The 24,795-nt window shown below is 43.6% G+C and overlaps 1 protein-coding gene across 2 annotated transcripts in view; it reads right to left on the bottom strand.

The window, feature by feature from the left end:
* The window catches only part of CCDC173 (coiled-coil domain containing 173), a 127,316-nt gene that overhangs the window by 15,218 nt on the left and 87,303 nt on the right, over positions 1-24,795 (bottom strand). For both annotated transcript variants that reach the window (XM_033945275.1, XM_033945274.1), the window contains 2 exons: positions 7,377-7,569; positions 5,777-5,941 (listed from right to left, as the gene is read on the bottom strand). In XM_033945275.1, coding sequence (XP_033801166.1) covers positions 5,777-5,941; positions 7,377-7,569 — 358 coding nt within the window. The remainder of the gene's footprint in view (positions 1-5,776; positions 5,942-7,376; positions 7,570-24,795) is intronic.

Below are 24,795 nucleotides of genomic sequence, written 5' to 3'. Positions count from 1 at the left end.
GAGTTTTAATTCACTACCTGGAAAAGACTAATGATTTTTGTCTTTCAGACCATATGTTTGAGTTAACCAGCCAGTCCAGACAGGGCAGACCAGCATCCAAGGCTTCTATAGCCAGATGGATTCATAAGACCATTTTATTGGCATATGTCGCCTGTGGCAAACAGCTGTCAGTTTCTCTTAAGGCGCACTCTACCAAGAGTGTTGCATCTTCATGGGCGGAGTCTTGGGCAGTTCTTGCTGCAGAGATTTATATAGAGCAGCCATTTAATCCACTCTTCATACCTTTTACAAGTTTTAAGAGAGTGGACATGACAGCTAAAGAGGATGCCACCTTTGGGTCCTCTGTCTTGTGGGCATGCTCTTCTGTCCCACCCTAGACATCAGCCATTGCTTTTGTACATCACTTGTGTAGATGTAACAGAATAAAAGTTTAGATTCTTACCTGGATAATTTTTTTCTGTTAATCTTCACAGGAGTCCATATGGCCTGCCCTCATATTCCTGATTTCGCCTGCTTTCTGACTCGAATATTTCTAAATTCCAGAACTAGAGTTCTTCTCCTGTCAGTCAGATGGCTAAGCAAAAAGAAATCCTATAGAAGTAAGTGACTTGTTGAGCTTCTGGCTCCATTGATGTTAGTGCAGGTTGGTTCATGATTGCTGCTATGATATAAATGCTTGTTAATCATTGCTCTTTTTATAAGCTGCAGAGCAGAACAGATATGTATGATGTTTGTGGGGAAGTTCCCCGTACCCTTCCTTTGTATTTTATGCCAATGGAGATTGATTGCTTTGGAATAAACTGAAGGGGGCCCTGCACTCCATTGGGAATGAGGGAGATACGAAAAGCTGTGAGTGACATACTTCTGCAAAGTCAATTTGTGGCTGGGAATTGATCACCTAACATAGGGACTCCTGTGAAGATTATCAGAAAGAAGATTATCCAGATAAGAACTTAATCTTTCATTCATACTCTGCCCAGTTTTCTGCAAGCAACTTGTGGGTTCAGATTCAAGATCACTAGACACATTGCATTAGAACGTTAGGGCAACTTCAGTAGCCTATCTCTGCTCTACACCCACTGAGCAGCCACTTGGTCCTCAGTCCATACCTTCATTTCCCACTACTGTTGGAGCACCATTCCAGATGGGAACAATCAGCTTTGCAAAATTTGTTTTCTTCCTGAACGCCAACTCTCCCTCCAACTCTTTCATTTCGCCAGGTTCATGGTTGTTACCTATAACTCTCTGCCAAGAGGCTATCCCACACTTGAGAATATATAACTGCTTGTCCTTAGAGAAAGTAAAATTACTCACCTGCAGCAAATGTTCTCCAAGGACAGCAAGTATACTCACAACCTGCCCACCTCTCCTAGTTCGCTGCTTAGCTTTCTTACTGAACTGCAGGTCCCACAAGCCAACATCATGCAGGGAAGGCACCAGAATGCACACAGTATGGGCAGTGCTAAAAATTTAAAGTACATTTTGACAGTGGCGTACCTAGGGTATGTGGCACCCGGGGCCCATCATTTTTTGACACCCCCCCCCATGTAAAAAAATATTTTTTGTAATGACCATGAAACGGAATAAATGGTCAGAATAGAAACAGGCAGTGAAAATTTTCTTATATTCCAAACATAACATAACATAAATTATGTCTGAATTGTCATGACATCAGAAGTACATATGGAGTAGTTGCAGGTGATGCTTGGGACAGTTCTGATTGTGTTAGTTCGGTTTTATGTGTTTTTTGAATAGAAGGGTTTTTATTTCTTTTTGAAGGTTTTGCAGTCTGTGGTCGATGTCAATTGGTTGTAGGGTTGGGGGTCGAGTGTTGCAGCTCGAATGGCTAGGAGGTTGTCGAACAGTTTTTTTCTTTTGACGTTTTTGGTTGGAGGGTGTGTGAATGGTGTGTGAGTTCTCCTATGTCTGTTTGAAGTGGATTGAATTATTTAGCTGAAGAAATTAGTTACCCCCTCATCCCACACACATTAATTCTCTTCCATTTTTGTTCCCATTATAAAAAACACTGATAAGTTCCCAGAAAAAAAATACATTAAAATAAGAAGTGAAACAAAGGCCCCTACAGATGAGAACATAACATAAGAATAGTCTAACTGGGTCAGACCAATGGTCCATCATGCCCAGTAGCCCATTCTCATGGTAGCCAATCCAGGACACTAATACCTGGTCAAAACCCAAAGAGTAGCAACATTCCATGCTACCGATCCAGGGCAAGCAGACACTTCCCCCATGTCTTAATAACAGATTATGGACTTTTCCTCCAGGAATTTGTCCAAATCTTTCTTAAAACCAGCTACACTATCTGCTTTTACCATAACTTCTGGCCACTTCATTTTTAAGTTTAGATCTTTCCTTTCAAACAGAGACCTTGCTAGATGTCAAATACAGCACAAGATAACTTCACATGGACTTAGCTGTGCAGGAAATGTGAATCTCCTCATACACCCACCATATAGTGCAAAAATGTGCAAAGGTCTGTTTTTTTCTTTCGATCACTACATAGCCTAATGCCACACAAGCAGCGCTGTTACAAACATATTCTGTAGGTCAATGCTAAGGATAACAAAGTTTCCTTCCTTGGACCAGAAGGAGATACTGATAAACCACTGGAAGAGATCCCAACACAACACCCAATGACCCACTCAGTGTGTGAACCAGTTGAGTGGAGTGGACTAACTGGGGGGTGGAAATGGGCCCGGAGTTTGCTCAGCAGAATTTCCCAGACCACCTCTTCCTCTCAACACATTGACACGCTGCCCCACCACCACTAGGAACACCTCACTGGGTAGGCCAGCTATGCTATAAACTTTATAAAACACATTATTATATTTTCTTATAAAGCACATATTTTAACTGAACTCTCTGACATCCTCAGCCTTTCCATTCACAAAAATAGAAGGAAGAAAAGTTCCCATTTCCTGCTGTCTCATGTCCCCGGCCTATACAATATTTTTTTTCTGCAGACCCTTCAAAAGTCTGACCAAATCCTCGTTTCACTTGCATTATAAAGTACTGAGGATGCCATCTCTCCCCAATCCCAGGTCCTAAAGTCTAAGACAGTAGCGCAAACTAATGCTGCCAGATTCAGGAAAAAAAATTTTGATTCGATTCAGCCTATTGAATTGGTTTTTCAATTCGATTTTCCTGCCCAGTTGGGTGATTTTTTTCAAAACTCCTGGTGGGTTTTATAGCTTTTTCACCCCCTTTGGCTTCTCCTAATCACACTGGCGCTGTGGTGTAAATAAAATAAAGAAACAAAAAGGACTTTTCCTCTCTCTGTTAAATCCTAGCTCACATTTGCAGTCCAACACCAGCTCTGGCAGGATACACATTTCAAATCTAACATATTATAATCACAAAACAGAAAATAAAATTAATTTTTCTACCTTTTGTTGTCTGGTTATATTTCAAATCTTGTTGGTCCAAGGCTCTGGTTTTCTTCTGATAACTTGGGGTCTCCTTCTTTCTTCTTTCTGCATGTTAACCATCCATCTGCCAACTCTGTCCTCCCTTTCCATTTCCCTTCCCTCCCCAGGAAGTCTGGTATCTTTCCTTTTTTTCATCTCCCTCCACAGATTCACCTTTTCTTAACTACCCTTTCATCCGGCATCTCTCCCTCCTTCCCCACCACCCGAGTCCACCATCTCTCCCTTTCTTTTCCCAATTACCCTCCTATCCAGTATCTCTATCCCTCCTCCACACCATCCCTTGTGTCCAATTTCTCTCCCTTTCTGTTCCTTCCCTCCCTAAATCCCATGGTCCATCATCTCTCTCCCTCTCCTCTATTTTCAGACCCATTATTTCTTCCTCCCCCCAAAGTTTGGCATATGCACGTCTCTTTGAACACCCCCTTCCCTCCGTGTACTTCTAAACCAGGGTCCCCCCCAAAGGCCTGTCCCCCCTTAAAGGTCTGCCTGTCCCCCCTTAAAGGTCTGCCTGTCCCCCCTTGAAGGCCTGTCCCACCTCCTTGAAGGCCTGTCCCCCCCCCTTGTAGGCCGGTCCCCCCCTTGAAGGCCTGTCCCCCCCGAAGACCTGTCCTCCCCCTTGTAGGCCTGTCCCCCCTTGTAGGCCTGCCTTCCTGTCCCCCCCTTGAAGGCCTGTCCCCCCCCCTTGAAGGTCTGCACCCCCCCGAAGGCCTGCATCCCCCTGAAGGCCTGTCCCCCCTTGAAGGCCGGCACCCCCTTGAAGGTCTGCACCCCCCCGAAGGCCTGAACCCCCCTTGAAGGCCTGTCCCACCCCTTGTAGGCCTGTCCCCCCCTTGAAGGCCTGTCCCCCCCTTGAAGGCCTGCACCCCCCGAAGGCCTGCACCCCCCCAAGGCCTGTTCCCCCCTTGTAGGCTTGTCCCACCCCCTTGTAGACCTGTCCCCCCCTTGAAGGCCTGCCTGCCCCCCCTTGAAGGTCTGCACACACCCCCAAAGGCCTGTCCCCCCCTTGAAGGCCTGCCTGTCCCCCCCCCTTGAAGGCCTGTCCCCCCTTGAAGGCCTTCCTGCCTGTCTGTCACCCCCCTCCTCCTTGAAAGCCTGCCTGCCTGCCCACCCACCCCACCCCGAAGGACCGTTCGCCCCTGGCCTCCCCGCACCACTATGAAGCAGCACTACCTATGCTCCCGGCCTTGCCGTTCAGTCCCCCCCCCCCCCGAAGGACCGCTCGCCCCACTGACCTTCCTGCACCACCTGTGAAGCAGCCCGCAGCAGGATCCCGACGTCAGCGATCTCTGCGCTGCTTAGGCGCTGCTTCCTGCGTTGCGTTCCCGCCCCTCCTCTGACGTCAGAGGAGGGGCGGGACCGCGGCGCAGGAAGCAGCGCCCAAGCAGCTCAGGTATCGCTGAAGTCGCGATCCTGCTGCGGGCTGCTTCACAGGTGGTGCAGGAAGGTCAGTGGGGCGAGCGGTCCTTCGGGGTTGGGTGGGGGGGAATGAACGGCAAGGCCGGGAACACCCCCTCATGGCTGGCACCCGGGGCGGACCGCCCCCCCCCCCCCCCCCTTAGTACGCCACTGCATTTTGACATACCAAGTTCCGTGGATGACATCACCCATATGTGAGATTATATACCTGTTGTCCTTTGAGAACATCTACTACAGTGAGTAACTCTGCTATCTCTCCAGGTCTATGCAGATGAGGAGAAAGGCCCTATGGCCATTAAACCTCAAGTTTTAGCCCTCGGAGATACTTGTGTTTACTGATCCAGTACATGTAAGAAATTTTCTGGAATCTAGGACACCTCCACTTCCAACAGTAGTCATCTTCTTCTAATATGGATGTGGTCTCTTCTAAATAAGTGTCTCAATATGCACCTTTAAAGTGTATGGAAGAAATTTTCCTTTATTTGGTTGAACATTGTGGAATAGGTTGTCCTTCCTATTCATGCTCCTATGCCCTTCTTCTAATTTCCTTTTTGGGGGCTGTTAACGCAAACTATTGCTGTTTATTTTCCTTATTAGTGTTTTGCAATTTTACTATTATTACCTCAGAATGGATAGCATTATATTTCTGTTTTCAAGTGTTGATACTTGAGATGTAAGTAAAATTTTTAAACAAATAAAACAAAATCCAGTGAAATTTAGGGTACATTAGTATTGCTCTGCTGATGAACCTTAAAATCTAATCTGCCTTGTTGATGTACTGAGATACATTATTTCTCACGACAAAACAGGTACAGCTTTCTTTGAATAGTTTATCCAAAAACAGTTTTAAATGCATGATTATTACTAGGCCCAGATATAAATAGATCATTTATATGTTTTCATCTAGTTACCATTTGCTGAATAATATAATTTTGTTGTTCCATGCAATCATCCTTCACTTTTTTCATTTTTTCTTTCTGTTGTTCCAAAAAGTACCAATCTGCTTCTTGTATGGCTTGAAGGTTCTGTACTGCCTGAAGTTTGTCTTCTTTTTCTTGTTTCTCTTTTCTTTGCCTCTATATATATAAAAAAGTAATAGTGACACTGATAATCAAGAAACTCTTTTCTATTAGATGGTACACTCAGATTTTGAAAAAAAACAAACCTCAATTATCCTCGAGTCACAATTCACAGTCACCAATCAAATCATCAGAATCTACTGCTACTATTGTTTATGATACTAGATCATACTTCTCATATTTCCAAATTGGTAATCATTCTGCCTGTATCAATTTGTTTTTTGGCTTTTTCATTCTAATTTATATTTTATCTATCTGGAAATACTAGAGGTTCACTTTTTTTTTTTTAAAGCTCCTCCTGCTTCATCCTTTGTCACTCCTATCAGGGTGCTGCTTTGATGACTTTAATCGGAACACAATGCAAGTGTCACTTTGATATGTCATAAAAACAACATGAACATTCTAAGCAGTGTCTTTAGGGAGAGAAAATGTAAAATTAGGGTATGACCACAACAGTACATGCCCTTTATTCCAAATATACCCAAACATGTCTTACCCCTCCTTTTACAAAAGTGTGGAAGAGATTTTTAGCGCCAGTCAACACGCTGAATGCTCTGCACTGCTCTGACGGTCATAGAGTTCCTATGAACACTGGAGCAGCACAGAGCATTCAGCACATTGGCCGGCGCTAAAAACTTCTTCCACGCTTTTAATAGTTTGATTTTCATGATACTACAATGAATACGCATGAGACATTTGCACTGCATACAGATTTATCTCATAAAAAGCTTCTTTGGTTTTGTAATATAGTAATATACAGTATATTGGGAAGTTTATTTCAAATTAATTTTCCAGTTATAGTGATTTTTGGTAATCAATGAATATTCATTGTGGATATCCTGGGTGTCCTCCAGGATTGGTTTAGAAACCACTGCTCTACGGTATACAAATATATATCTCAAGACAAAAAAAGGAGATCTTTTTTTTTTTTTATTTCGGAGAGAGCGAGACCAGAAGGCTTTGAGCATGCGCAAATGCTCAAAGCCTAGTCCAGCCCGGCGCAGGAAGAAGGAGGATCTCTCTATCACCGCACTGCCCAGCCCAGCCCAACCCAACGAGGGAGGATCTTCGGGCACTGGCACTGGCACATCCTGTGCATTGGTGCTGGTGCCGGTGCCCAATCGGGTAAGAGATGTTTTGCAGTACTGGGGGGGAATGTAGGATCGCGGGGGAGGGGGTGTGACGCGAGCAGGGGGGAGGATGCTGGTTCGCAGGGGGGATGCCGGATCGGATTGAAAAAAAAAAGTTGTAAAACGCGCTCACACGTATAACGCGCACGGTTATGCACGGTTTGTAAAAATCGTGTATAACGCGCGCGTTATATGCGTGAAAATATGGTAATAGTGCTAGAAAACAGGCATTTTAATAACCTAACTACTAGTACTACTGTCACTCTAAGTCCACATATTGCAGGTTCTTCCCATTTCTTTACCATGGCTTCTCTGTGTTCTGCAATTGCTTTTAGGTCTCTCTTTTGTTTTTCTTCCTTTCGTCGGTTTTCTTGTTCTTTGTTTTCTTCAAGTTCCGCAACTGATCTAGCAATACGCTCATCCTCATTTTCTAGTTTTTCTTTGAGTTGTTCAAATAGAAACTCACTGATTCTATTCCGATGTGATTCAACGTTCCTGCAACAGTAGAGGTTATATATCACCGGCAAACAGATTAGCATAGTTATGAGATTTCATTATACTATATAGCAGGGCTGCCCACACTTTTTTGGCTTGCGAGCTACATTTTGATCAAGTCAAAATGATCTATCTACCAACAATAAAATTTAAAAAAACACAAAGCACACTGTAATTATCTTCCAGCGCTAAAAACCGCTATTGTGGTTTAGTAAAAGGGGGCCATAGTACAAAATATAGACAGCAGATATAAATTCTCAAAATGGACACATTTTGATCACTAAATTGAAAATAAAATCATTTTTCCTACCTTTTTGTCTGGTGATTTCATGAGTCTCTGGTTGCACTTCCTTCTTCTGTAAAGCCAATATTTCTTTTTTTCTCTCTCCCCCTGCCCCCTCTTTCTTTCTACCTTTCTTTTCTCTCTCCCCCTGGCCCCCTCTTTTTTTCTGCCTTTCTTTCTCTCTCCCCTGCCCCCCCCAAGCCATTGTGCCGATTTCTCCACTTCCCCGATTCTTTCCCTACCCCCACCCCCAAGCCACCATGTTGATTTCTCCCTGCTGCTTCCCCGAGCCAGGCCTGGCGCATACAAGCACCGGGCCCACAAGACTTCACCTCCGACATCAATTCTAACATCAGGGAGGAAGTTCCAGGCCAGCCAGGCAGTGATTGGCTGGTCCAGATCTTCCTCTCCGACGTCAGAATTCACGTCAGAGGTGAAGTCTTGTGAATCTGACGCTTGTACGCACCAGGCTGGCTTGGGGAAGCAGCAGGGAGAAAAAGATCACAAAGGCAACACGATTGACTCGCGTTGCCTTTGCGATCTACTGGTCGATCGCGATCGACCATTTGGTCACCCCTGCTATATAGGCTTAAATTGGTTAAGGGCAAGAAATCTCCCCAATGTGCTTTCCCTTCAAGTAGGGGAACGTACTTGCTGAACCCCAAACACTGCAAAGATTCATATCTGTTGGAATACCAGGGGAGAAAGAAAACATGGATGATGATTGGTTATATCCGGCTGCCTGAGTTAGGTAGAAGACAGTAAGCAGGCACCACTGCCCCTCCAAGGGAAGAAAGGAAGTCTCTGGTTATTGGTCAAAGGTCCCAACCAGCAGGTAGGAGTGCAGTCAATGTGAAGGTTTGTCAGCAGGCAGACATAACAGACTTGTGTTTTTTGCTCTAGGCCACCTTCCCCTTATGAAAGATCAGAGCAAATATAGAATTTAAGGATTTTATGTTTTACTAGTTTTTTAGCCCGTTACATTAACGGGTGCTAGCAGCCCTTCTTCCTTACTTTTTTTCTCCCCCTGTCCAGCAACAACCCCCCTTCTCTGCTTCCACTGTCTAGCAGTAGGCCTTTTCCCTTACTTTTACCTCCCCTCTTCTCCATTGGTTTTACCTCCCCCCTGTCCAGCAGCACCTCTTCCCTGCTCCCCCTGTCCAGCAGTAGCGCTTCTCCCTAACTTTTACTTCACCCCTGTTCAACAGCACCCCTTCCCTGCTCCCCCTGTCCAATAGTAGCCATTATCCCTTCCTTTTACCTTCCCTCTGTCCAGCAGTACCAATTCCAGCGGTCTCTCCCTATCATCGGGCCCTCTCCTCCTCTTCCCGTTGCTGGGGTGCCTGCAGTGGCGCCTATCTCCAGCACTTACACTCTCTCCCTGTCCTCCTGCTCCAGAGTGCTCAATTTCTCCCCCCCCCCCCCCGAAACGGACGTTAGTGTTGATTGCACAACTGTGTGCAGCGGTCCTTCACTTCCTATTTCCTGTGGGCAGCGTGGGGGTTTTTTCCCGTGTAGGCCGGCTTCCAACCGCCACGTGCGCCATGCGTCGCAAATAGAATACGGCCACAGAGTCAGACACTGATTCAGCTCTTCTCTGGTTTTCTTCTTATTTCGCTGACCGGAATTTCCAAGTCCATTTTAAAGGAACTACTTCCTCCCCATTTCTCAAACCTGTGGTATTCCACAAGGCTCAATCCTTTCTCCCCTACTATTCAATGTCTTCTTAGCCCCTCTTTTGACTCTTGCACAATCCATTGGTTTCACTCCGTTTGCTTATGCTTATGATATTCAGCTTCTTCATCCTATTAATCCTTCAAATCCCAATGACATTCTAGAAATTAATCTCAAATTGGATAAAATAAGCACATGGCTCAGAAATAATAGACTCTCACTAAACGTAGCAAAATCTAGAGGGACTTTATTTCCAATCAAAAACAATGATTCCCTAGTTGGACAAATATCTATTCATTCTGTTTCCTTACAAATCGAGTCCAAACTCAAACTCCTGGGAATCACCTTTGATAAAGATCTCAATTATCATGATCAAAATAGCTCCATGACTAAAAACTGTTTTTATAAACTCCGCCTAATTTGGTCCATAACCTCAGTTTTAGAAACCCCCTCTATTCAAACCCTAATCTACTCTCTGATCATTTCACATATAGATTACTGTAACTCACTCTATCATGGAATAACCCAAAAAGAAACCCATCGAATACAACTAATTCAAAATACAGCGATCAAACTCATTTATAATGCTAAAAAAATATGACCATGTCACCCCCCACCTACTACGAGAATCTCACTGGTTACCAGTTTCTCATCAGCCTGCCTTCCTTGACAAACATCTAATTCCACACACCCCTTCCAGAGCCCTCAGGTCCACCAATCAGAACTTATTAACAGTCCCTCCAATCAAAGATTTATATTATACCAGAAACACCATTTTCTCTGTTGTCGCGCCCTCCCTTTGGAATGCCATGCCAACGAATCTTCGTTCTGAAAATTCCTTAAACAAATTCAAAACACTCCTTAAGACATTCCTCTTTAAAGATGCTTATCAAAATTTCAATTAAGTTCATAAATAAAAACAGGACAACAAAAATGCTTCCAGGAAGCAATACTTCATTTTTTCCTCTCGTTTTATCCTCTCCTTTTTTCCTCATTTTATTTTTATTTATACAATGTAATTTAAAAACTTGCCCTTCCCTCCTCTCCCTTATGTCTCATACCCTTTGTAATTAAGTCTTACTCCCTCATTTTTATTTTTTGCTTTTAATTTATATAATTTTTTAAAAATAATTTGTATTTCTTACTATTATAAACCGATCAGATACTTGTGATGGTTGGTATATCAAAATATTAATAAACTTGAAACTTAAACTTGAACACCACAGCGGCAGGGATCACGGTGTTGTAAATGTGCATGCACGCTTAGGGTTTTATTATAGAGGATTCTTAAATTAGCTCATACCATATAAATTGTATCTAATCATATATGTCTATGCTCTACTGGTAGACCAGGCAGACTGCTTCATGCTGAGCAAGGGACATCGACGCCTCTTTGAAAGCTTCGGTTTGAAAATAATAACACATGCAAAATGACACCAGCGCAAGGTTTTCAAAAATTATAACCAAGATTTATTGAATTATTGTTTCTATTTTTCCATTATGAGATCAAAAGAATCAAGCATAATTGCTTAACAGTTGCGCTAATGGGAGATCATTATAATGGCCAAATGCTGGCCTTCTCATAACGGTCTCGTTTTCATATCTCCGGTCATTCTATTATATAACTTTTGGCTTAGTGACATCATCAAGTTTGACAACCAATAACATTTCACAAAAGAGGTGGTCTTAAAAGTTGGACAAAGAAAAATTCCTCCACGTTTAAAAGTTAGACAAAGTTTTAGAACAGTACATTTGTTTTCTGAATTAACATTATAACATATTCAAGAGAATCTACAATTATTAACAGGGTGCTGAGAAATTCTCAGCCCTTCCTAAATTGACAGGTTCACATTGCATAGCCTTACACAGAAATCTTACTCTGGAGGAGGAAAGCTGACAGGCTATGGATTCTGCACACAGAAAACCTAGCCTAGAGGAGGAGGAGGAGGAGCTGGTCTCCCCCCCCTCCCTGAACTGACAGCTTCATGTTACATCGACACAGGGCTAAGCGTGGGCTTCCAATGCCCCCCTTCCTATGCTTGAGACTGGAACAGCAGTCTCTGACTCTAATTACTTCCAGATGTTGTTGTAGGATTTCTTTAGGTTGCAAAAATATATAAATATGTTTTTTCAAAACTCAGTCCTTTGTTCAACACACAGTCATACATAAATCACTCCAGGGGCCCCATTCATTCATAACTCGGCCATTCATACTTAATGCATTTTATATCTTAGTTTAGGACACGTTATCTTCCTAGCCAGTCTACAGCACATGTGGTATTAATTAACACCACGATGCTGAGAGCGGGAAAACTCAGAGAGGACAAAGAAGACAGAAACTAGTCACTGGCCCAAAATGGTGTCCAAAGACAGAGCAGCTATAGTAAACACAGAGAACCCAAAATGGATTCCATTAGTTTCCTTTCTGATCTGACCCAACAACAAAATACATTTTTAAAAAAACACCATTCTTTCCCTTATTTTAATCTTTAGTGTGTTTTTCTTCTGGCCTTAGCTACATTATATTTAGATTTTTATTCACCCTTTTTTCGTACGCTTCTATTTGGGCGTGGTCCTTAACTGACACAGATGTTTGTATCTAACTAGAATTACCCAGAATCATACGAAAAACAGGCGCTTTTGTAGAAAAACTCCACAAAAAATACTGCACTTATCATGTTCTGACATCCATTCCATTACCGTCCCATAAACATCACCCCCTGCTGGCCACGAGCCACTACTCCTCAATGCAAACAAACTTGTTATTTTGGTTTTTTTGCTTGATAGTTTATCATGAACTCAGAGGAAAAATAAAGTCTTTTATACAGTTTTGCGGCATTATCTTCTGTTAAAAACAAGTGTAATTTGATTCTAGTCTAGTTTCCTTGAGCTATTAAAAACTCGGTTGTTCCAATCTATATATATATAAAATCGGAGGTATGTATGTGTGTATGTGTGTGTGTATGTGCCGCGATCACGCAAAAACGGCTTGACCGATTTGAACGAAACTTGGTATGCAGATCCCTCACTACCTGGGGTGATATGTTCTGGGGGTCTCGCGGCCCACCTGCACACGTGGGCGGAGCTACAAACAGAAAATCAGATTTCACCCATTCATGTCAATGGAAAAAATGTAAAAAGCTGCCATTCTCACAGTAATTCAAAAACGGCTTGACCGATTTGAACAAAACTTGGTATGCTGATCCCTCACTACCTGGGGTGATATGTTCTGGGGTCTCACGGCCCACCTGCACACGTGGGCGGAGCTACAAACAGAAAATCAGATTTCACCCATTCATGTCAATGGAAAAAATGTAAAAAGCTGCCATTCTCACAGTAATTCCAACTACCTGGGGTGATATGTTCTGGGGGTCTCGCGGCCCACCTGCACACGTGGGCGGAGCTACAAACAGAACATCTGATTTCACCCATTCATGTCAATGGAAAAAAAGTAAAAAGCTGCCATTCTCACAGTAATTCAAAAACGGCTTGACCGATTAGAACGGAACTTGGTATGCAGATCCCTCACTACCTGGGGTGATATGTTCTGGGGGTCTCGCGGCCCACCTGCACACGTGGAGTAGACACCGAAGAGGGAGTGGAAAATATGAAAAAGGATCTGCAAAAGTTAGAGGAATGGTCTAATGCCTGGCAACTAAAATTCAATGCAAAGAAATGCAGAGTAATGCATTTGGGGATTAATAATAGGAAGGAACCGTATATGCTGGGAGGAGAGAAGCTGATATGCACGGACGGGGAGAGGGACCTTGGGGTGATAGTGTCCGAAGATCTAAAGGCGAAAAAACAGTGTGACAAGGCAGTGGCTGCTGCCAGAAGGATTCTGGGCTGTATAAAGAGGCGTAGTCAGTAGAAGGAAGAAGGTGTTGATGCCCCTGTACAGGTCATTGGTGAGGCCCCACTTGGAGTATTGTGTTCAGTTTTGGAGACCGTATCTGGCGAAAGACGTAAGAAGACTTGAGGCGGTCCAGAGGAGGGCGACGAAAATGATAGGAGGCTTGCACCAGAAGACGTATGAGGAGAGACTGGAAGCCCTGAATATGTATACCCTAGAGGAAAGGAGAGACAGGGGAGATATGATTCAGACGTTCAAATACTTAAAGGGTATTAACGTAGAACAAAATCTTTTCCAGAGAAAGGAAAATGGTAAAACCAGAGGACATAATTTGAGGTTGAGGGGTGGTAGATTCAGGGGCAATGTTAGGAAATTCTACTTTACGGAGAGGGTGGTGGATGCCTGGAATGCGCTCCCGAGAGAGGTGGTGGAGAGTAAAACTGTGACTGAATTCAAAGAAGCATGGGATGAACACAGAAGATTTAGAATCAGAAAATAATATTAAAGATTGAACTAGGCCAGTTACTGGGCAGACTTGTACGATCTGCGTCTGTGTATGGCTGTTTGGAGGAGGATGGGCAGGGGAGGGCTTCAATGGCTGGGAGGGTGTAGATGGGCTGGAGTAAGTCTTAACAGAGATTTCGGCAGTTGGAACCCAAGCACAGTACCGGGTAAAGCTTTGGATTCTCGCCCAGAAATAGCTAAGAAGAAAAAAAAAAAAAATTTAAATTGAATCAGGTTGGGCAGACTGGATGGACCATTCGGTTCTTTATCTGCCATCATCTACTATGTTACTATGTTACTATGTAACCTTGAAAGAGATTTGGGTGTACTGGTGGATACAACAATGAAGTCAACGGCGCAATGCGCAGCAGCCACGAAGAAGGCAAACAGAATGTTAGGTATTATTAAAAATGGTATTACGACCAGAACAAAAGAAGTCATCCTGCCGTTGTACCGGGCAATGGTGCACCCGCACCTGGAGTACTGTGTTCAGTATTGGTCGCCGTACCTTTAGAAGAATATGGCAATACTTGAGAGGGTCCAGAGGAGAGCGATACGAATGATTAAGGGCATGGAAAACCTTTCATACACTGAAAGATTGGAGAGGCTGGAGCTCTTCTCCCTGGAAAAGCGGAGACTCAGAGGAGACATGATAGAGACCTACAAGATCATGAAGGGCATAGAGAAAGTAGAGAGAGATAGATTCTTCAAATTTTCAAAGCATAAAAGAACAAGAGGGTACTTGGAAAAATTGGAAGGGGATAGATTCAAAACAAATGCTAGGAAGTTTTTCTTTACTCAGCGGGTGGTGGACACCTGGAATGCGCTTACAGAGGACATAATAGGGCAGAGTACGGTACTAGGGTTTAAGAAAGGATTGGACAATTTCCTGTTGGAAAAGGGGATAGAGGGGTATAGATAGAGGATTATTGCACAGGTCCTGGACCTGTTGGGCCGCGTGAGTGGACTGCTAGGCACGATGGACCTCAGGTCTGACCCGGCAGAGGCATTGCTTATGCTTATGCTTATACTACCCTTCTCTCGCATGGCCTATCTATCTACCTTCCTCCCTCTTATTTTCATGGCAAGTTACAATGTAATTTGTGCAAGCCACTGGAGCCTGCAAGCTCGGTCCCTGTCCCATCCCCACAAACCATCTCGCTTCTGTGCTCCTATTTTCTCCATTTCTAATATCTCCCCTATGTATCTGTCATTGCCCCCCCCCCCCTGTGTCCATATACCATCCCCATGGCATGTCCCCTTTATGTCACTGTCCCTATGCCCCATGCACATAATTTCCCCTCTTTCTGTTACCTTCCTGTGTCCAGATTTCCCCTATCTTCCTCTTCCATACCAGTGTGTCTCTTCTTTTCAACCCCATCTAGCTTTTTTTCCCTCTTTCTTCCCCTCCCCCCCCTTGCTTCTAGCATCTGGCTCACCTGCCTGTCCTTCCCTTTCTTTCCTGCTGTGGGTTTTTCTTTCTGTCTTCATCCCCTTGGCCCAGAATCCTTTTCCCTTTCACTCCCTCCTTCCAATTTGAGCCGGGAACACGAGAGATCGCACGGTTCCCGCAGCCACCACCCGCCTGCCCAATCGATCCTACTGTTTAGCCAGCTCTCTCCCTTCTCCTCACCTTAGTTTGTAGGTTTTGTTTTTCGGCGACATGCACGCTTTCCCAAAGAGCCGCGCACGCGCGGCTGCTCAGTGTTCAATCTTCTGCTCTGCTGTAACTTCCTGTTTCTGGTTGCGTCAGAGCAGAAGATCGAAACTGAGCAGCAGGGGTGCGCGGCTCTCTGATAGCGTGCGGGTCGCCGAAAAAGAAAACCTACAAACTAAGGTGAGGAGAAGGGAAAGAGCTGGCTAAACACTAGGATCGATTGGGCAGGCGGGTGTGTGCTTCGGGGACCGCGCGATCCTTCATGCCTCACTGCGGGGACAAGACCATTCACCACCCCACGGGCGGTGAATGGCCTTGTCCTCTTCGCCACAGCGACTGCTAGTTTTCGTTCCCCGTTTCGACGGGTGACCCGCGGCTAAAATGCGGTGGCCGCGGTTAAACCGCCACCGTGTCATTCTCTAATGCAGATCCCTCACTACCTGGGGTGATATGTTCTTGGGTTACAAGGAGCAGGGTGCTGGGGTTGTAGCTCTAACCACTGTACCACATATTCCCCACTTTGATTGTAACCACATGGAAAAAGCGGTATAGCAAGTCCCACCCCTTCACCTTGCTTAAATTACCTATTGGCAATCAACCATAGACACGGACTAGAGGACATGTAATGAAGCTAAGGGGGGACAGGTTCAGGACTAATGTCAGGAAGTTCTGCTTCACTCAGAGAGTGGTTGACACCTGGAATGCCCTCCCAGAGGAGATTATGACAGAATCGACCGTCCTAGGCTTCAAGAGCAAACTAGATGCATATCTTCTTAAGAGAGGCATATAAGGATATGGTGGACTATAAATTAAGCCAGGTGTACACCTGGCAGGGCCTCCGCGTGTGCGGATCGCCGGACTTGATGGACCGAAGGTCTGATCCGGAGAAGGCAGTTCTTATGTTCTTATGGGTCTCGCGGCCCACCTGCACACGTGGGCGGAGCTACAAACAGAAAATCAGATTGCACCCATTCATGTCAATGGAAAAAATGTAAAAAGCTGCCATTCTCACAGTAATTACAACTACCTGGGGTGATATGTTCTGGGGGTCTCGCGGCCCACCTGCACACGTGGGCGGAGCTACAAACAGAACATCAGATTTCACCCATTCATGTCAATGGAAAAAAAGTAAAAAGCTGCCATTCTCACAGTAATTCAAAAACGGCTTGACCGATTAGAACGGAACTTGGTATGCAGATCCCTCACTACCTGGGGTGATATGTTCTGGGGGTCTCGCGGCCCACCTGCACACGTGGGCGGAGCTACAAACAGAAAATCAGATTTCACCCATTCATGTCAATGGAAAAAATGTAAACAGCTGCCATTCTCACAGTAAATCAAAAACGGCTTGACCGATTTCAACGAAACTTGGTATGCAGATCCCTCACTACCTGGGGTGATATGTTCTGGGGGTCTCTTCACCCAAGAATTTATATGTTCTTGCTCCTGGAGGTGAAACTAAAAATGTTGTTTATAATCAAGTTTTGTGTTAGTTGTATTGTATTCATTTTGTCAAATATTTCACATTATAATTTGAATATTGTACTTTTTATAAAGCTGTAAAAAAATAATTTCATTCACCACTATAAAGTATCTTTATTTGAATCCATTTACTGTGTTATTGCTATAATTAAATACCAGTGTAACGCCGGGGCATCAGCTAGTAATATATAATGATCTCTTCATACTTCTTTTAAAAACATTATTTTTGTTTGATGTAATAGACTACTTAATTTAGGGGCTATTTTTAGCAGGTGGGTTTCCCAAATGTGAAGGCTGATTTTTAACATGGCTCTAAAATGGCTGCAGTTTGGCTGTCTGTCTTAATGGCTATGAGCTAATTTCAAAATTAGTGCATGGCCATTAGCGAATGAGCCCTTACCACCACCTATTTTGTAGGCTATAAAGGCTCCCACACTTGGGACTTGGCTGAGGGACTTCAAGGTAAAATAGCGCTATTCGTCGATGACACCAAACTATGCAATGTAGTAGGCAGGAACACGTCAGACCAAAGCACAGGGCCAGACGGAAACTCAATGCCTGACAGTATGGTGCACGACCTACTCCTACTGGAGCACTGGTCCAGGACCTGGTAACTCAGTTTCAATACCGAAAAATGTAAAGTCATGCATCTGTGCAGCCAAAATCCACGCAAGACGTACACCTTTAATGGTAAAATCCTACAAAGGACTGTAGCAGAACGTGACTTAGGGGTGATCATTAGTGAGGACATGAAGACTGCCAAGCAAGTGGAGAAAGCTTCATCTAAGGCTAGACAAATCATAGGTTGTATACATAGGGGTTTCGTCAGCCGGAAGCCCAAAGTCATTATGCCATTGTACAGATCCATGGTGAGACCCCATCTGGAGTACTGTGTACAATTTTGGAGGCCGCATTACTGCAAAGATGTGCTGAGACTTGAGTCGGTCCAGTGTATGGCCACCCGGATGGTCTCGGGGCTCAAGGATCTCCCGTATGAGGAAAGGCTGAAAATATTGCAGCTATACTCATTCGAGGAACGCAGAGAGAGGGGGGACATGATCGAGACGTTTAAATATCTCACGGGCCGTATAGAGGTGGAGGAGGATATCTTCTTTTTCAAAGGCCCCACGGCAACAAGAGGGCATCCGTGGAAAATCAGGGGCGGAAAACTACACGGTGACACCAGGAAATACTTCTTCACCGAGAGGGTGGTTGATCACTGGAATAATCTTCCACTGCAGGTGGTCGAGGCCAGGAGCGTGCCTGATTTTAAGTCAAAATGGGATCACCACGTGGGATCTCTTCACAGAGAAAGGTAGGGGAGGGTTATTGGGGTGGGCAGACTTGGTGGGCAGTGGCCCTTATCTGCCGTCTATTTCTATGTTTCTATGCACTAATTGGTCGGCACACACCAATGCCCATACACTAACCGATTAGCATGAAGCATGCCTCTGCACTAAAAGTATTTTTAGCGCGTGGTTGGCATGCACCTAGCCCGCAGTTAACGAGTGGCTCCTGAGCATTCCCTGCTTCTTTGAATTTTAATCGATGGTAAGCATGTGTTAGTGCTTACCACTACTTAGTAAAAGGACCCTTAATGTTGTTGGAATATAATGGAGCCAAATCCTCACTTTGGCAAAAAAAAACGTTTTATTTTAATTTGAGAGGTTTCCATTCAGTTGTTGGCACCTAGGGCTTAGAGTCTTGTATTTTATTCATTATGAATAGAAAAAAGGTGCCCCAATATGAGTTTGAAATAATTTTTTTTTCAATTTATATATTCGTTTGGTATGGATATAGCTTTAGATCTCAGCTATGGTTGGGATCTAGCAGAGAGATGGGTTTTCTAGACATGGGAGGATATAAGAGCCAATTCTTCCCATATATTCTAGTTAGTCTTTATATTTCTAGTTCTTTGTCAATGGAGCAATTGACTTTAAATTGGGCCTAGACTTGTCACAGTGGGACCTACATGTTAATTTTTGGGGTATTCCTGAATTGGCATAATGTACCTGGTTGCGCGAATGCTATTACCGAGTATTAATGAGGGGTTATTACACCCACCAATTATATTGTAGTGGGGGGGATAGTTACAGACTTTTGTGTAAAATGTGGACGGGACAGCAATACCTTAGAACATGCTTTTTGGCAATGCCCCTGAATTAGACAATTCTGAAGCCAAATAGTAGGATTTATGAGCAGGATCATATACAAGCCTATCTAGGGAACAGTCTCCCAACTGGTATTGGATGTCCTGCAAGCATTTGGGGTATTGCCTGCAGCAACAACTGTTATGTTGCAAAATGTGTTTGGTAGCGTGCAAGTGTATTTTGCAATAATGGAGATCAAACAATACACCTATATTGGCACTGGTATAATTTGATTCATTAATTGGCCAGTTGGGAGGCCAGGGATGTCCGAGGGAAATGGAAGGGGAGGAGACTCTACAAGAAAGTCTGGGGGCCCTATTTAACGCAGTTGCATCCGAGAGGGTGCAGTATCTTGCTTAATGAGTTATGAATGGGTCAGTAGGTACTCAAGGGATTCTTGCTCCATAGATTGCCACAGGGTGGGGGGGGAGGGGAGGGTGCAGAAGGGAGCATGTTTGGGGAGGGGCACTTCTTTCAAAAGAATGAAGGGGCTGGGCAAATGTTGGGAGAGAGTGGGCAGTTCTGTTGTACAACTATGGCTTAAGCAAACTGGAGTGTTGTTTGATCTTGTTTATTCTCTTACTAGTCTTATAGCCCATTACATTAACAGGTGCTAGAATATATGTGTGTGTGTCTGCCTTTATTTCTTTCTCTCTCTCTCCTTAGCCGCATTCTGTATTTCTTTCTTTCTTTTTCCTTGGCTGTCCACCACCACCCTTTGTCTGCTCCCCCTGTCCATTCTTCCTTCCTTTTACCTCCGCTGTGTCCACCACCACCCCTTTACTGCTCCCCTTATCCAGCAGCAGCCCTTCTCCCTTTGTTTTACCTCCCCCCTGTCCAGCAGCACCTCTTTCCTGTTCCCCCTGTCCAACAGTAGGCCTCCCTTCCTTTTTCTTCCCCCGTCCATCAGCACCTCTTCCCCTGTCCATCAGCACTTCTTTCCTGCTCCCCCTATCCAGCAGTAGGCCTCCCTTCCTTTTTCTGCTCCCCCTGTCCAACAGTAGGCCTCCCTTCCTTTTTCTTCCCCCGTCCATCAGCACCTCTTCCCCTGTCCATCAGCACTTCTTTCCTGCTCCCCCTATCCAGCAGTAGGCCTCCCTTCCTTTTTCTGCTCCCCCTGTCCAGCAGTAGGCCTCCCTTCCTTTTTCCCTGTCAGAAAATCCCCATTATCATAGGTAATAGAAAACCTTTTCAGAAGAAATCAATTCTTCCTAGAAATTGAACTACTGTTAAATCCCTTTTACTAGATAACAATGTTTCAAAGGTTCTATCAGACTCTCTTACTCTAGTCCCAGTCCTTTATTGCAATGCTAGATCTGTCTGCAATAAACAACAGATAATTAAAGACTTATTATCTGAGTTAGATCAAGGTTTTATGTGCATTACTGAATCATGGATTTCTCAGGACGATACTTTTACTCAAAACGATATCTGCCCCAGGGTTTTAAGAGTCTATTGTCCTATAGAAACAACAAAAAAGGTGGTGGGTTAGCTCTTTTATTTAAATCATTTTTTAATGTTCAACTACTTGAAAAGGCCAGCAATCCAGAGTTAGAATATTTGCTGGCATCAGTTAAAGACGAATGCTCTTCTTACCCACTTAGCATCCTTCTCTTTTATAGACCTCCTATTTCCTGGAATAGATCTTCTTCTTCAGTCCTAGATGCGATAGCTTATGCTACCGTGAAATTTCATAGACTTTTGGTGGTAGGCAACTTCAACTTACATCTAGAAGACAAAACTGATAGAGATGTTTCTGATCTTGTTCTTTTGCTTCAATCATTAGGTTTTTCATGCTCACCTTTTACTTCCATCCATGAAAAAGGTCATTCTTTGGATATTGTTAGTTTCTTTGATCATACAGCTCAACAGACTTTTATAGATCCAGTCCGTCAGCAACCAGTCCCCTCGACAGATCATTATCATGGTGAGTTCTCACTTCCTATTTTTATGTCCCTTATTTCAACGCAATCATTATCGAAGAAAACTGTAACTTTTAGAAAGAAAATTTGTCCAGAACTTTTCTGGTCTCAAGTTTTAACTACTCTCTCTTGTTCCCCTAGGGAAGATCCTATTGATGTAATCTGGTCCAAATGGAATTCTTTCACAGAATCCACTTATCATTCTTTAGTTCAAGTTATTACTAAATCGATCACTGAAACTCGGAATGCACCATGGTTCTTACCCTCCCATAGAATTTTGAAGCGAAACTGTAGAAAGTTAGAAAAGAAATGAAAAAGATCTCAATCTAATTTGGATAAATCGAATTGGAGATGTGCACTTAGATCCTACAATCTTGAACTTAGGAAAGCAAAAAAATATTATGGCTGTAAAATAACCAAGACCACCAATCAAAGTAGCACTCTTTTTAAGATCTGGTACTCTCTGACTAATATTGTATCTAAAACTGATCATTTCTCATTTCCTTTAGCTTGTTTCTTTCAAGATAAAATCTCCCTTATTAGACAATCCTTTCCTACAAGTGAAATTGAATATTCTACCATACATTTCAAACATTCTACAGAGGAAATTCCAATTGATCGCTTTTGACATTCATTTTCCTCAGTTTCTGAATCTCAAGTCCTCCGACTATGTGAAAGGATGAGAAAATGCAAATGCTCACTGGATCCTTTCCCATCTTATCTATTTCTCAATATTCCTTCCCAAGCTATTATGTGGCTAACTGCTCTATTGAATTTTACTTTGGAAAATGGTTATTTTTCACATTCTATGGGACAAATAACACTTTCTCCTCTTTAAAAAAAAAGAGGATTTGGATCCTACTGTCCCTTCTCACTATCGTCCAATTGCTAACATATCTGTATTGACAAAAATGTTAGAATTAAGTGTAGCTAGCCATCTTACCGACTACCTAGAGAAATTCTCTCTACTTCAGCCATTTCAACATGGGTATCATTCTAATTTTGGTACCGAAACCCTACTGATTTCTCTTCTCTCAAAAATTCAACAAATTCATTTTCAAAATAAATGTTCTATTTTACTCCAGTTTGATCTATCTGCAGCGTTTGACGTGGTTCATCACGATATTCTCATTAAGTTTAAGTTTAATAGGATTTTATATACCGCCTATCAAAGTTTTCTAAGAGGTTTTACAATCAGGTACTCAAACATTTTTCCCTATCTGTCCCAGTGGGCTCACAATCTATCTAACGTACCTTCAATTACTTTCAGATATAGGTCTTCAAGTAGTTTTGGACTGGTTTTCTAAATTCCTTCTTTATCGCTCTTATTCAGTGAATTTTGAAGGTAATACTTCCGACTCTTGGCAGCCCTCCTGTGGAGTTCCTCAGGGTTCTCCACTCTCTCCAATTCTATTTAATCTTTATATGACTACCCTTAATATTTTTAAGTTGTCTACTTGGAAAATTTTATTTACTTATGCGGTTGACATTTTCATAGTGATAGAGATAGATCCAAACATTATTGATTTAGTATCTAAAGTAAATCTCTGTATCTCTAAACTTCAAACGTGGACCCAGTCTGTCCGGATGAAACTTAATGCATCTAAAACCAAATTATTATGGCAAGGACCAAAATTGGATTGCCTTCCTAGTTCTGTAACATTGACTTCTGATCTTCCTTACAAATTGAGTTTTCTGCCAAGATTCTGGGAGTCCTTTTCGACTCCTCGCTTTCTTTCAAGGAACAAATTAACTCTGTGATTAAGAAATGTTTTTTTAATCTGCATATGCTGAAGAAGGTCAGACATTTCTTTCATCACCGTCACTTCTCTATTTTAGTTCAGTCAATCATATCGCACCTCGATTATTGTAATGTTATCTACTTCAGTATTACAAAAACTTGCCTTTATACATTACAACTGGTCCAGAATACTACTGCTAAAGATTGATTTTGGGAAACGTAAGTTTGATCACGTGACACCATTGCTTCAAAGTCTTCATTGGCTCCCTCTTTACTCTAGTTTAAATGTGCTTGTATTATTTTTAAAATTCTTTATGGTATCTTCACTCCTCTAGTTCTTTTAGCCTGGAATTTTTATAGATTCTCTTTTGCGGAGCCCGCCAAAGAGCTGTGCGACAGCAACAGCATAGAAATTGCTGTAGGCAGTGAGGCAATAGCAGGAAGTTGCCTCTGGCTTTCTGGCGGACCAGCACAGCCTGTCACACCGGAGGCTGAGGGGGGGGGGGACACAGTCACAGTCCACTTTCGCATGAAAGCCTGATACATCATATCCACAAATTCCGGCAGAAAATAGTCCTCAGCAGCCAGGGCCGATCTGCGGGACTCCGATTTGGAGTGTTTTGAAGACTTAGGAAACTTATCCCCGGAACTACACTTGTGTTTCACAGAAGCGCCCTCCTTGCCCAAATTTGGCATCCCGGACACTGGAAACGCATCTCCGGTGGAATCGGAGGCAATTAGAACCTCCCCTGAGGATAGTGCGGCATCCACGCATAGTTCACATCCCTTGCGGGCTGTGGCGCACATAACACACAGCTGTGAATCCACAAGCTATCCACCACATTTAAGGCATGAATCCATGCCATCCTGTCCTGAGGTGGCCATCTATGAAGTTTGGAGCAAAAATGAAGTTTCTAGTCCAAAAAAGCACAGTTACTTACCGTAACAGGTGTTATCCAGGAACAGCAGGCAGCTATTCTCACAAGTGGGTGACGTCATCGATGGAGCCCAGATGCGAACGCCTCACAAGCAGACTTGCTTGAAGAAACTCGAAGTTTCGAGTTGCCCGCACCGCACATGCGTGAGTGCCTTCCTGCCCAGCACAGAGCGCATCTCCTCAGTTCAGATAGCTAGCAGAGAAGCAAACCAGGGGAGGTGGGTGGGTTGTGAGAATAGCTGCCTGGTGTCCCTGGATAACACCTGTTACGGTAAGTAACTGTGCTTTATCCCAGGACAAGCAGGCAAGTATTCTCACATATGGGTGACCTCCAAGCTAACCAGAATGGGATGGTGGGAGTGTTGGCAATTTAGGAGAATAAATTTTGTAATACTGTTTGACCAAATTGTCCATCCCGTCTGGAGAAAGTATCCAGACAATAGTGAGAAGTGAAGGTATGAACTGAGGACCAAGTAGCAGCTTTACAAATTTCCTCAATAGGTATAGATCTGATGAAAGCTACTGAAGCTGCCATTGCTCTGACTTTATGAGCTGTGACTTTACTGTGAAGGGGTAATCCAGCCTAGGCATAGCAGAATGAGATATAAGCCGCCATCCAATTGGAGATGGTACGCTTAGAAATAGGATGTCCCAACTTATTTGGATCAAAGGAAACAAAAAGTTGAGGAGCAGTTCTGTGTGGTTTGGTGCGTTCCAAGTAGAAGGCCAAAGCACGTTTACAGTCCAGAGTATGAAGAGCTGATTCTCCAGGATGAGAATGAGGCTTTGGAAAAAATACTGGAAGGACGATGGATTGGTTGAGATGAAATTCTGAGACCACTTTAGGTAGGAATTTCGGATGAGTACGGAGAACCACTTTGTCATGATGGAACACCGTGAATGGTGGGTCAGTAACTAAAGCTTGCAGCTCACTGACTCGAGCAGAAGTGAGGGCAATGAGAAATACCACTTTCCAAGTGAGATACTTCAGATGAGCCTTATCATTTGGTTCAAATGGAGGCT

This window comes from Geotrypetes seraphini, chromosome 5 (assembly GCF_902459505.1).
Source record: "Geotrypetes seraphini chromosome 5, aGeoSer1.1, whole genome shotgun sequence".
Taxonomy (NCBI): domain Eukaryota; kingdom Metazoa; phylum Chordata; class Amphibia; order Gymnophiona; family Dermophiidae; genus Geotrypetes; species Geotrypetes seraphini.
Note: the sequence above shows the minus strand (reverse complement) of the source record. Positions and strands in the feature narration are given on the sequence as shown.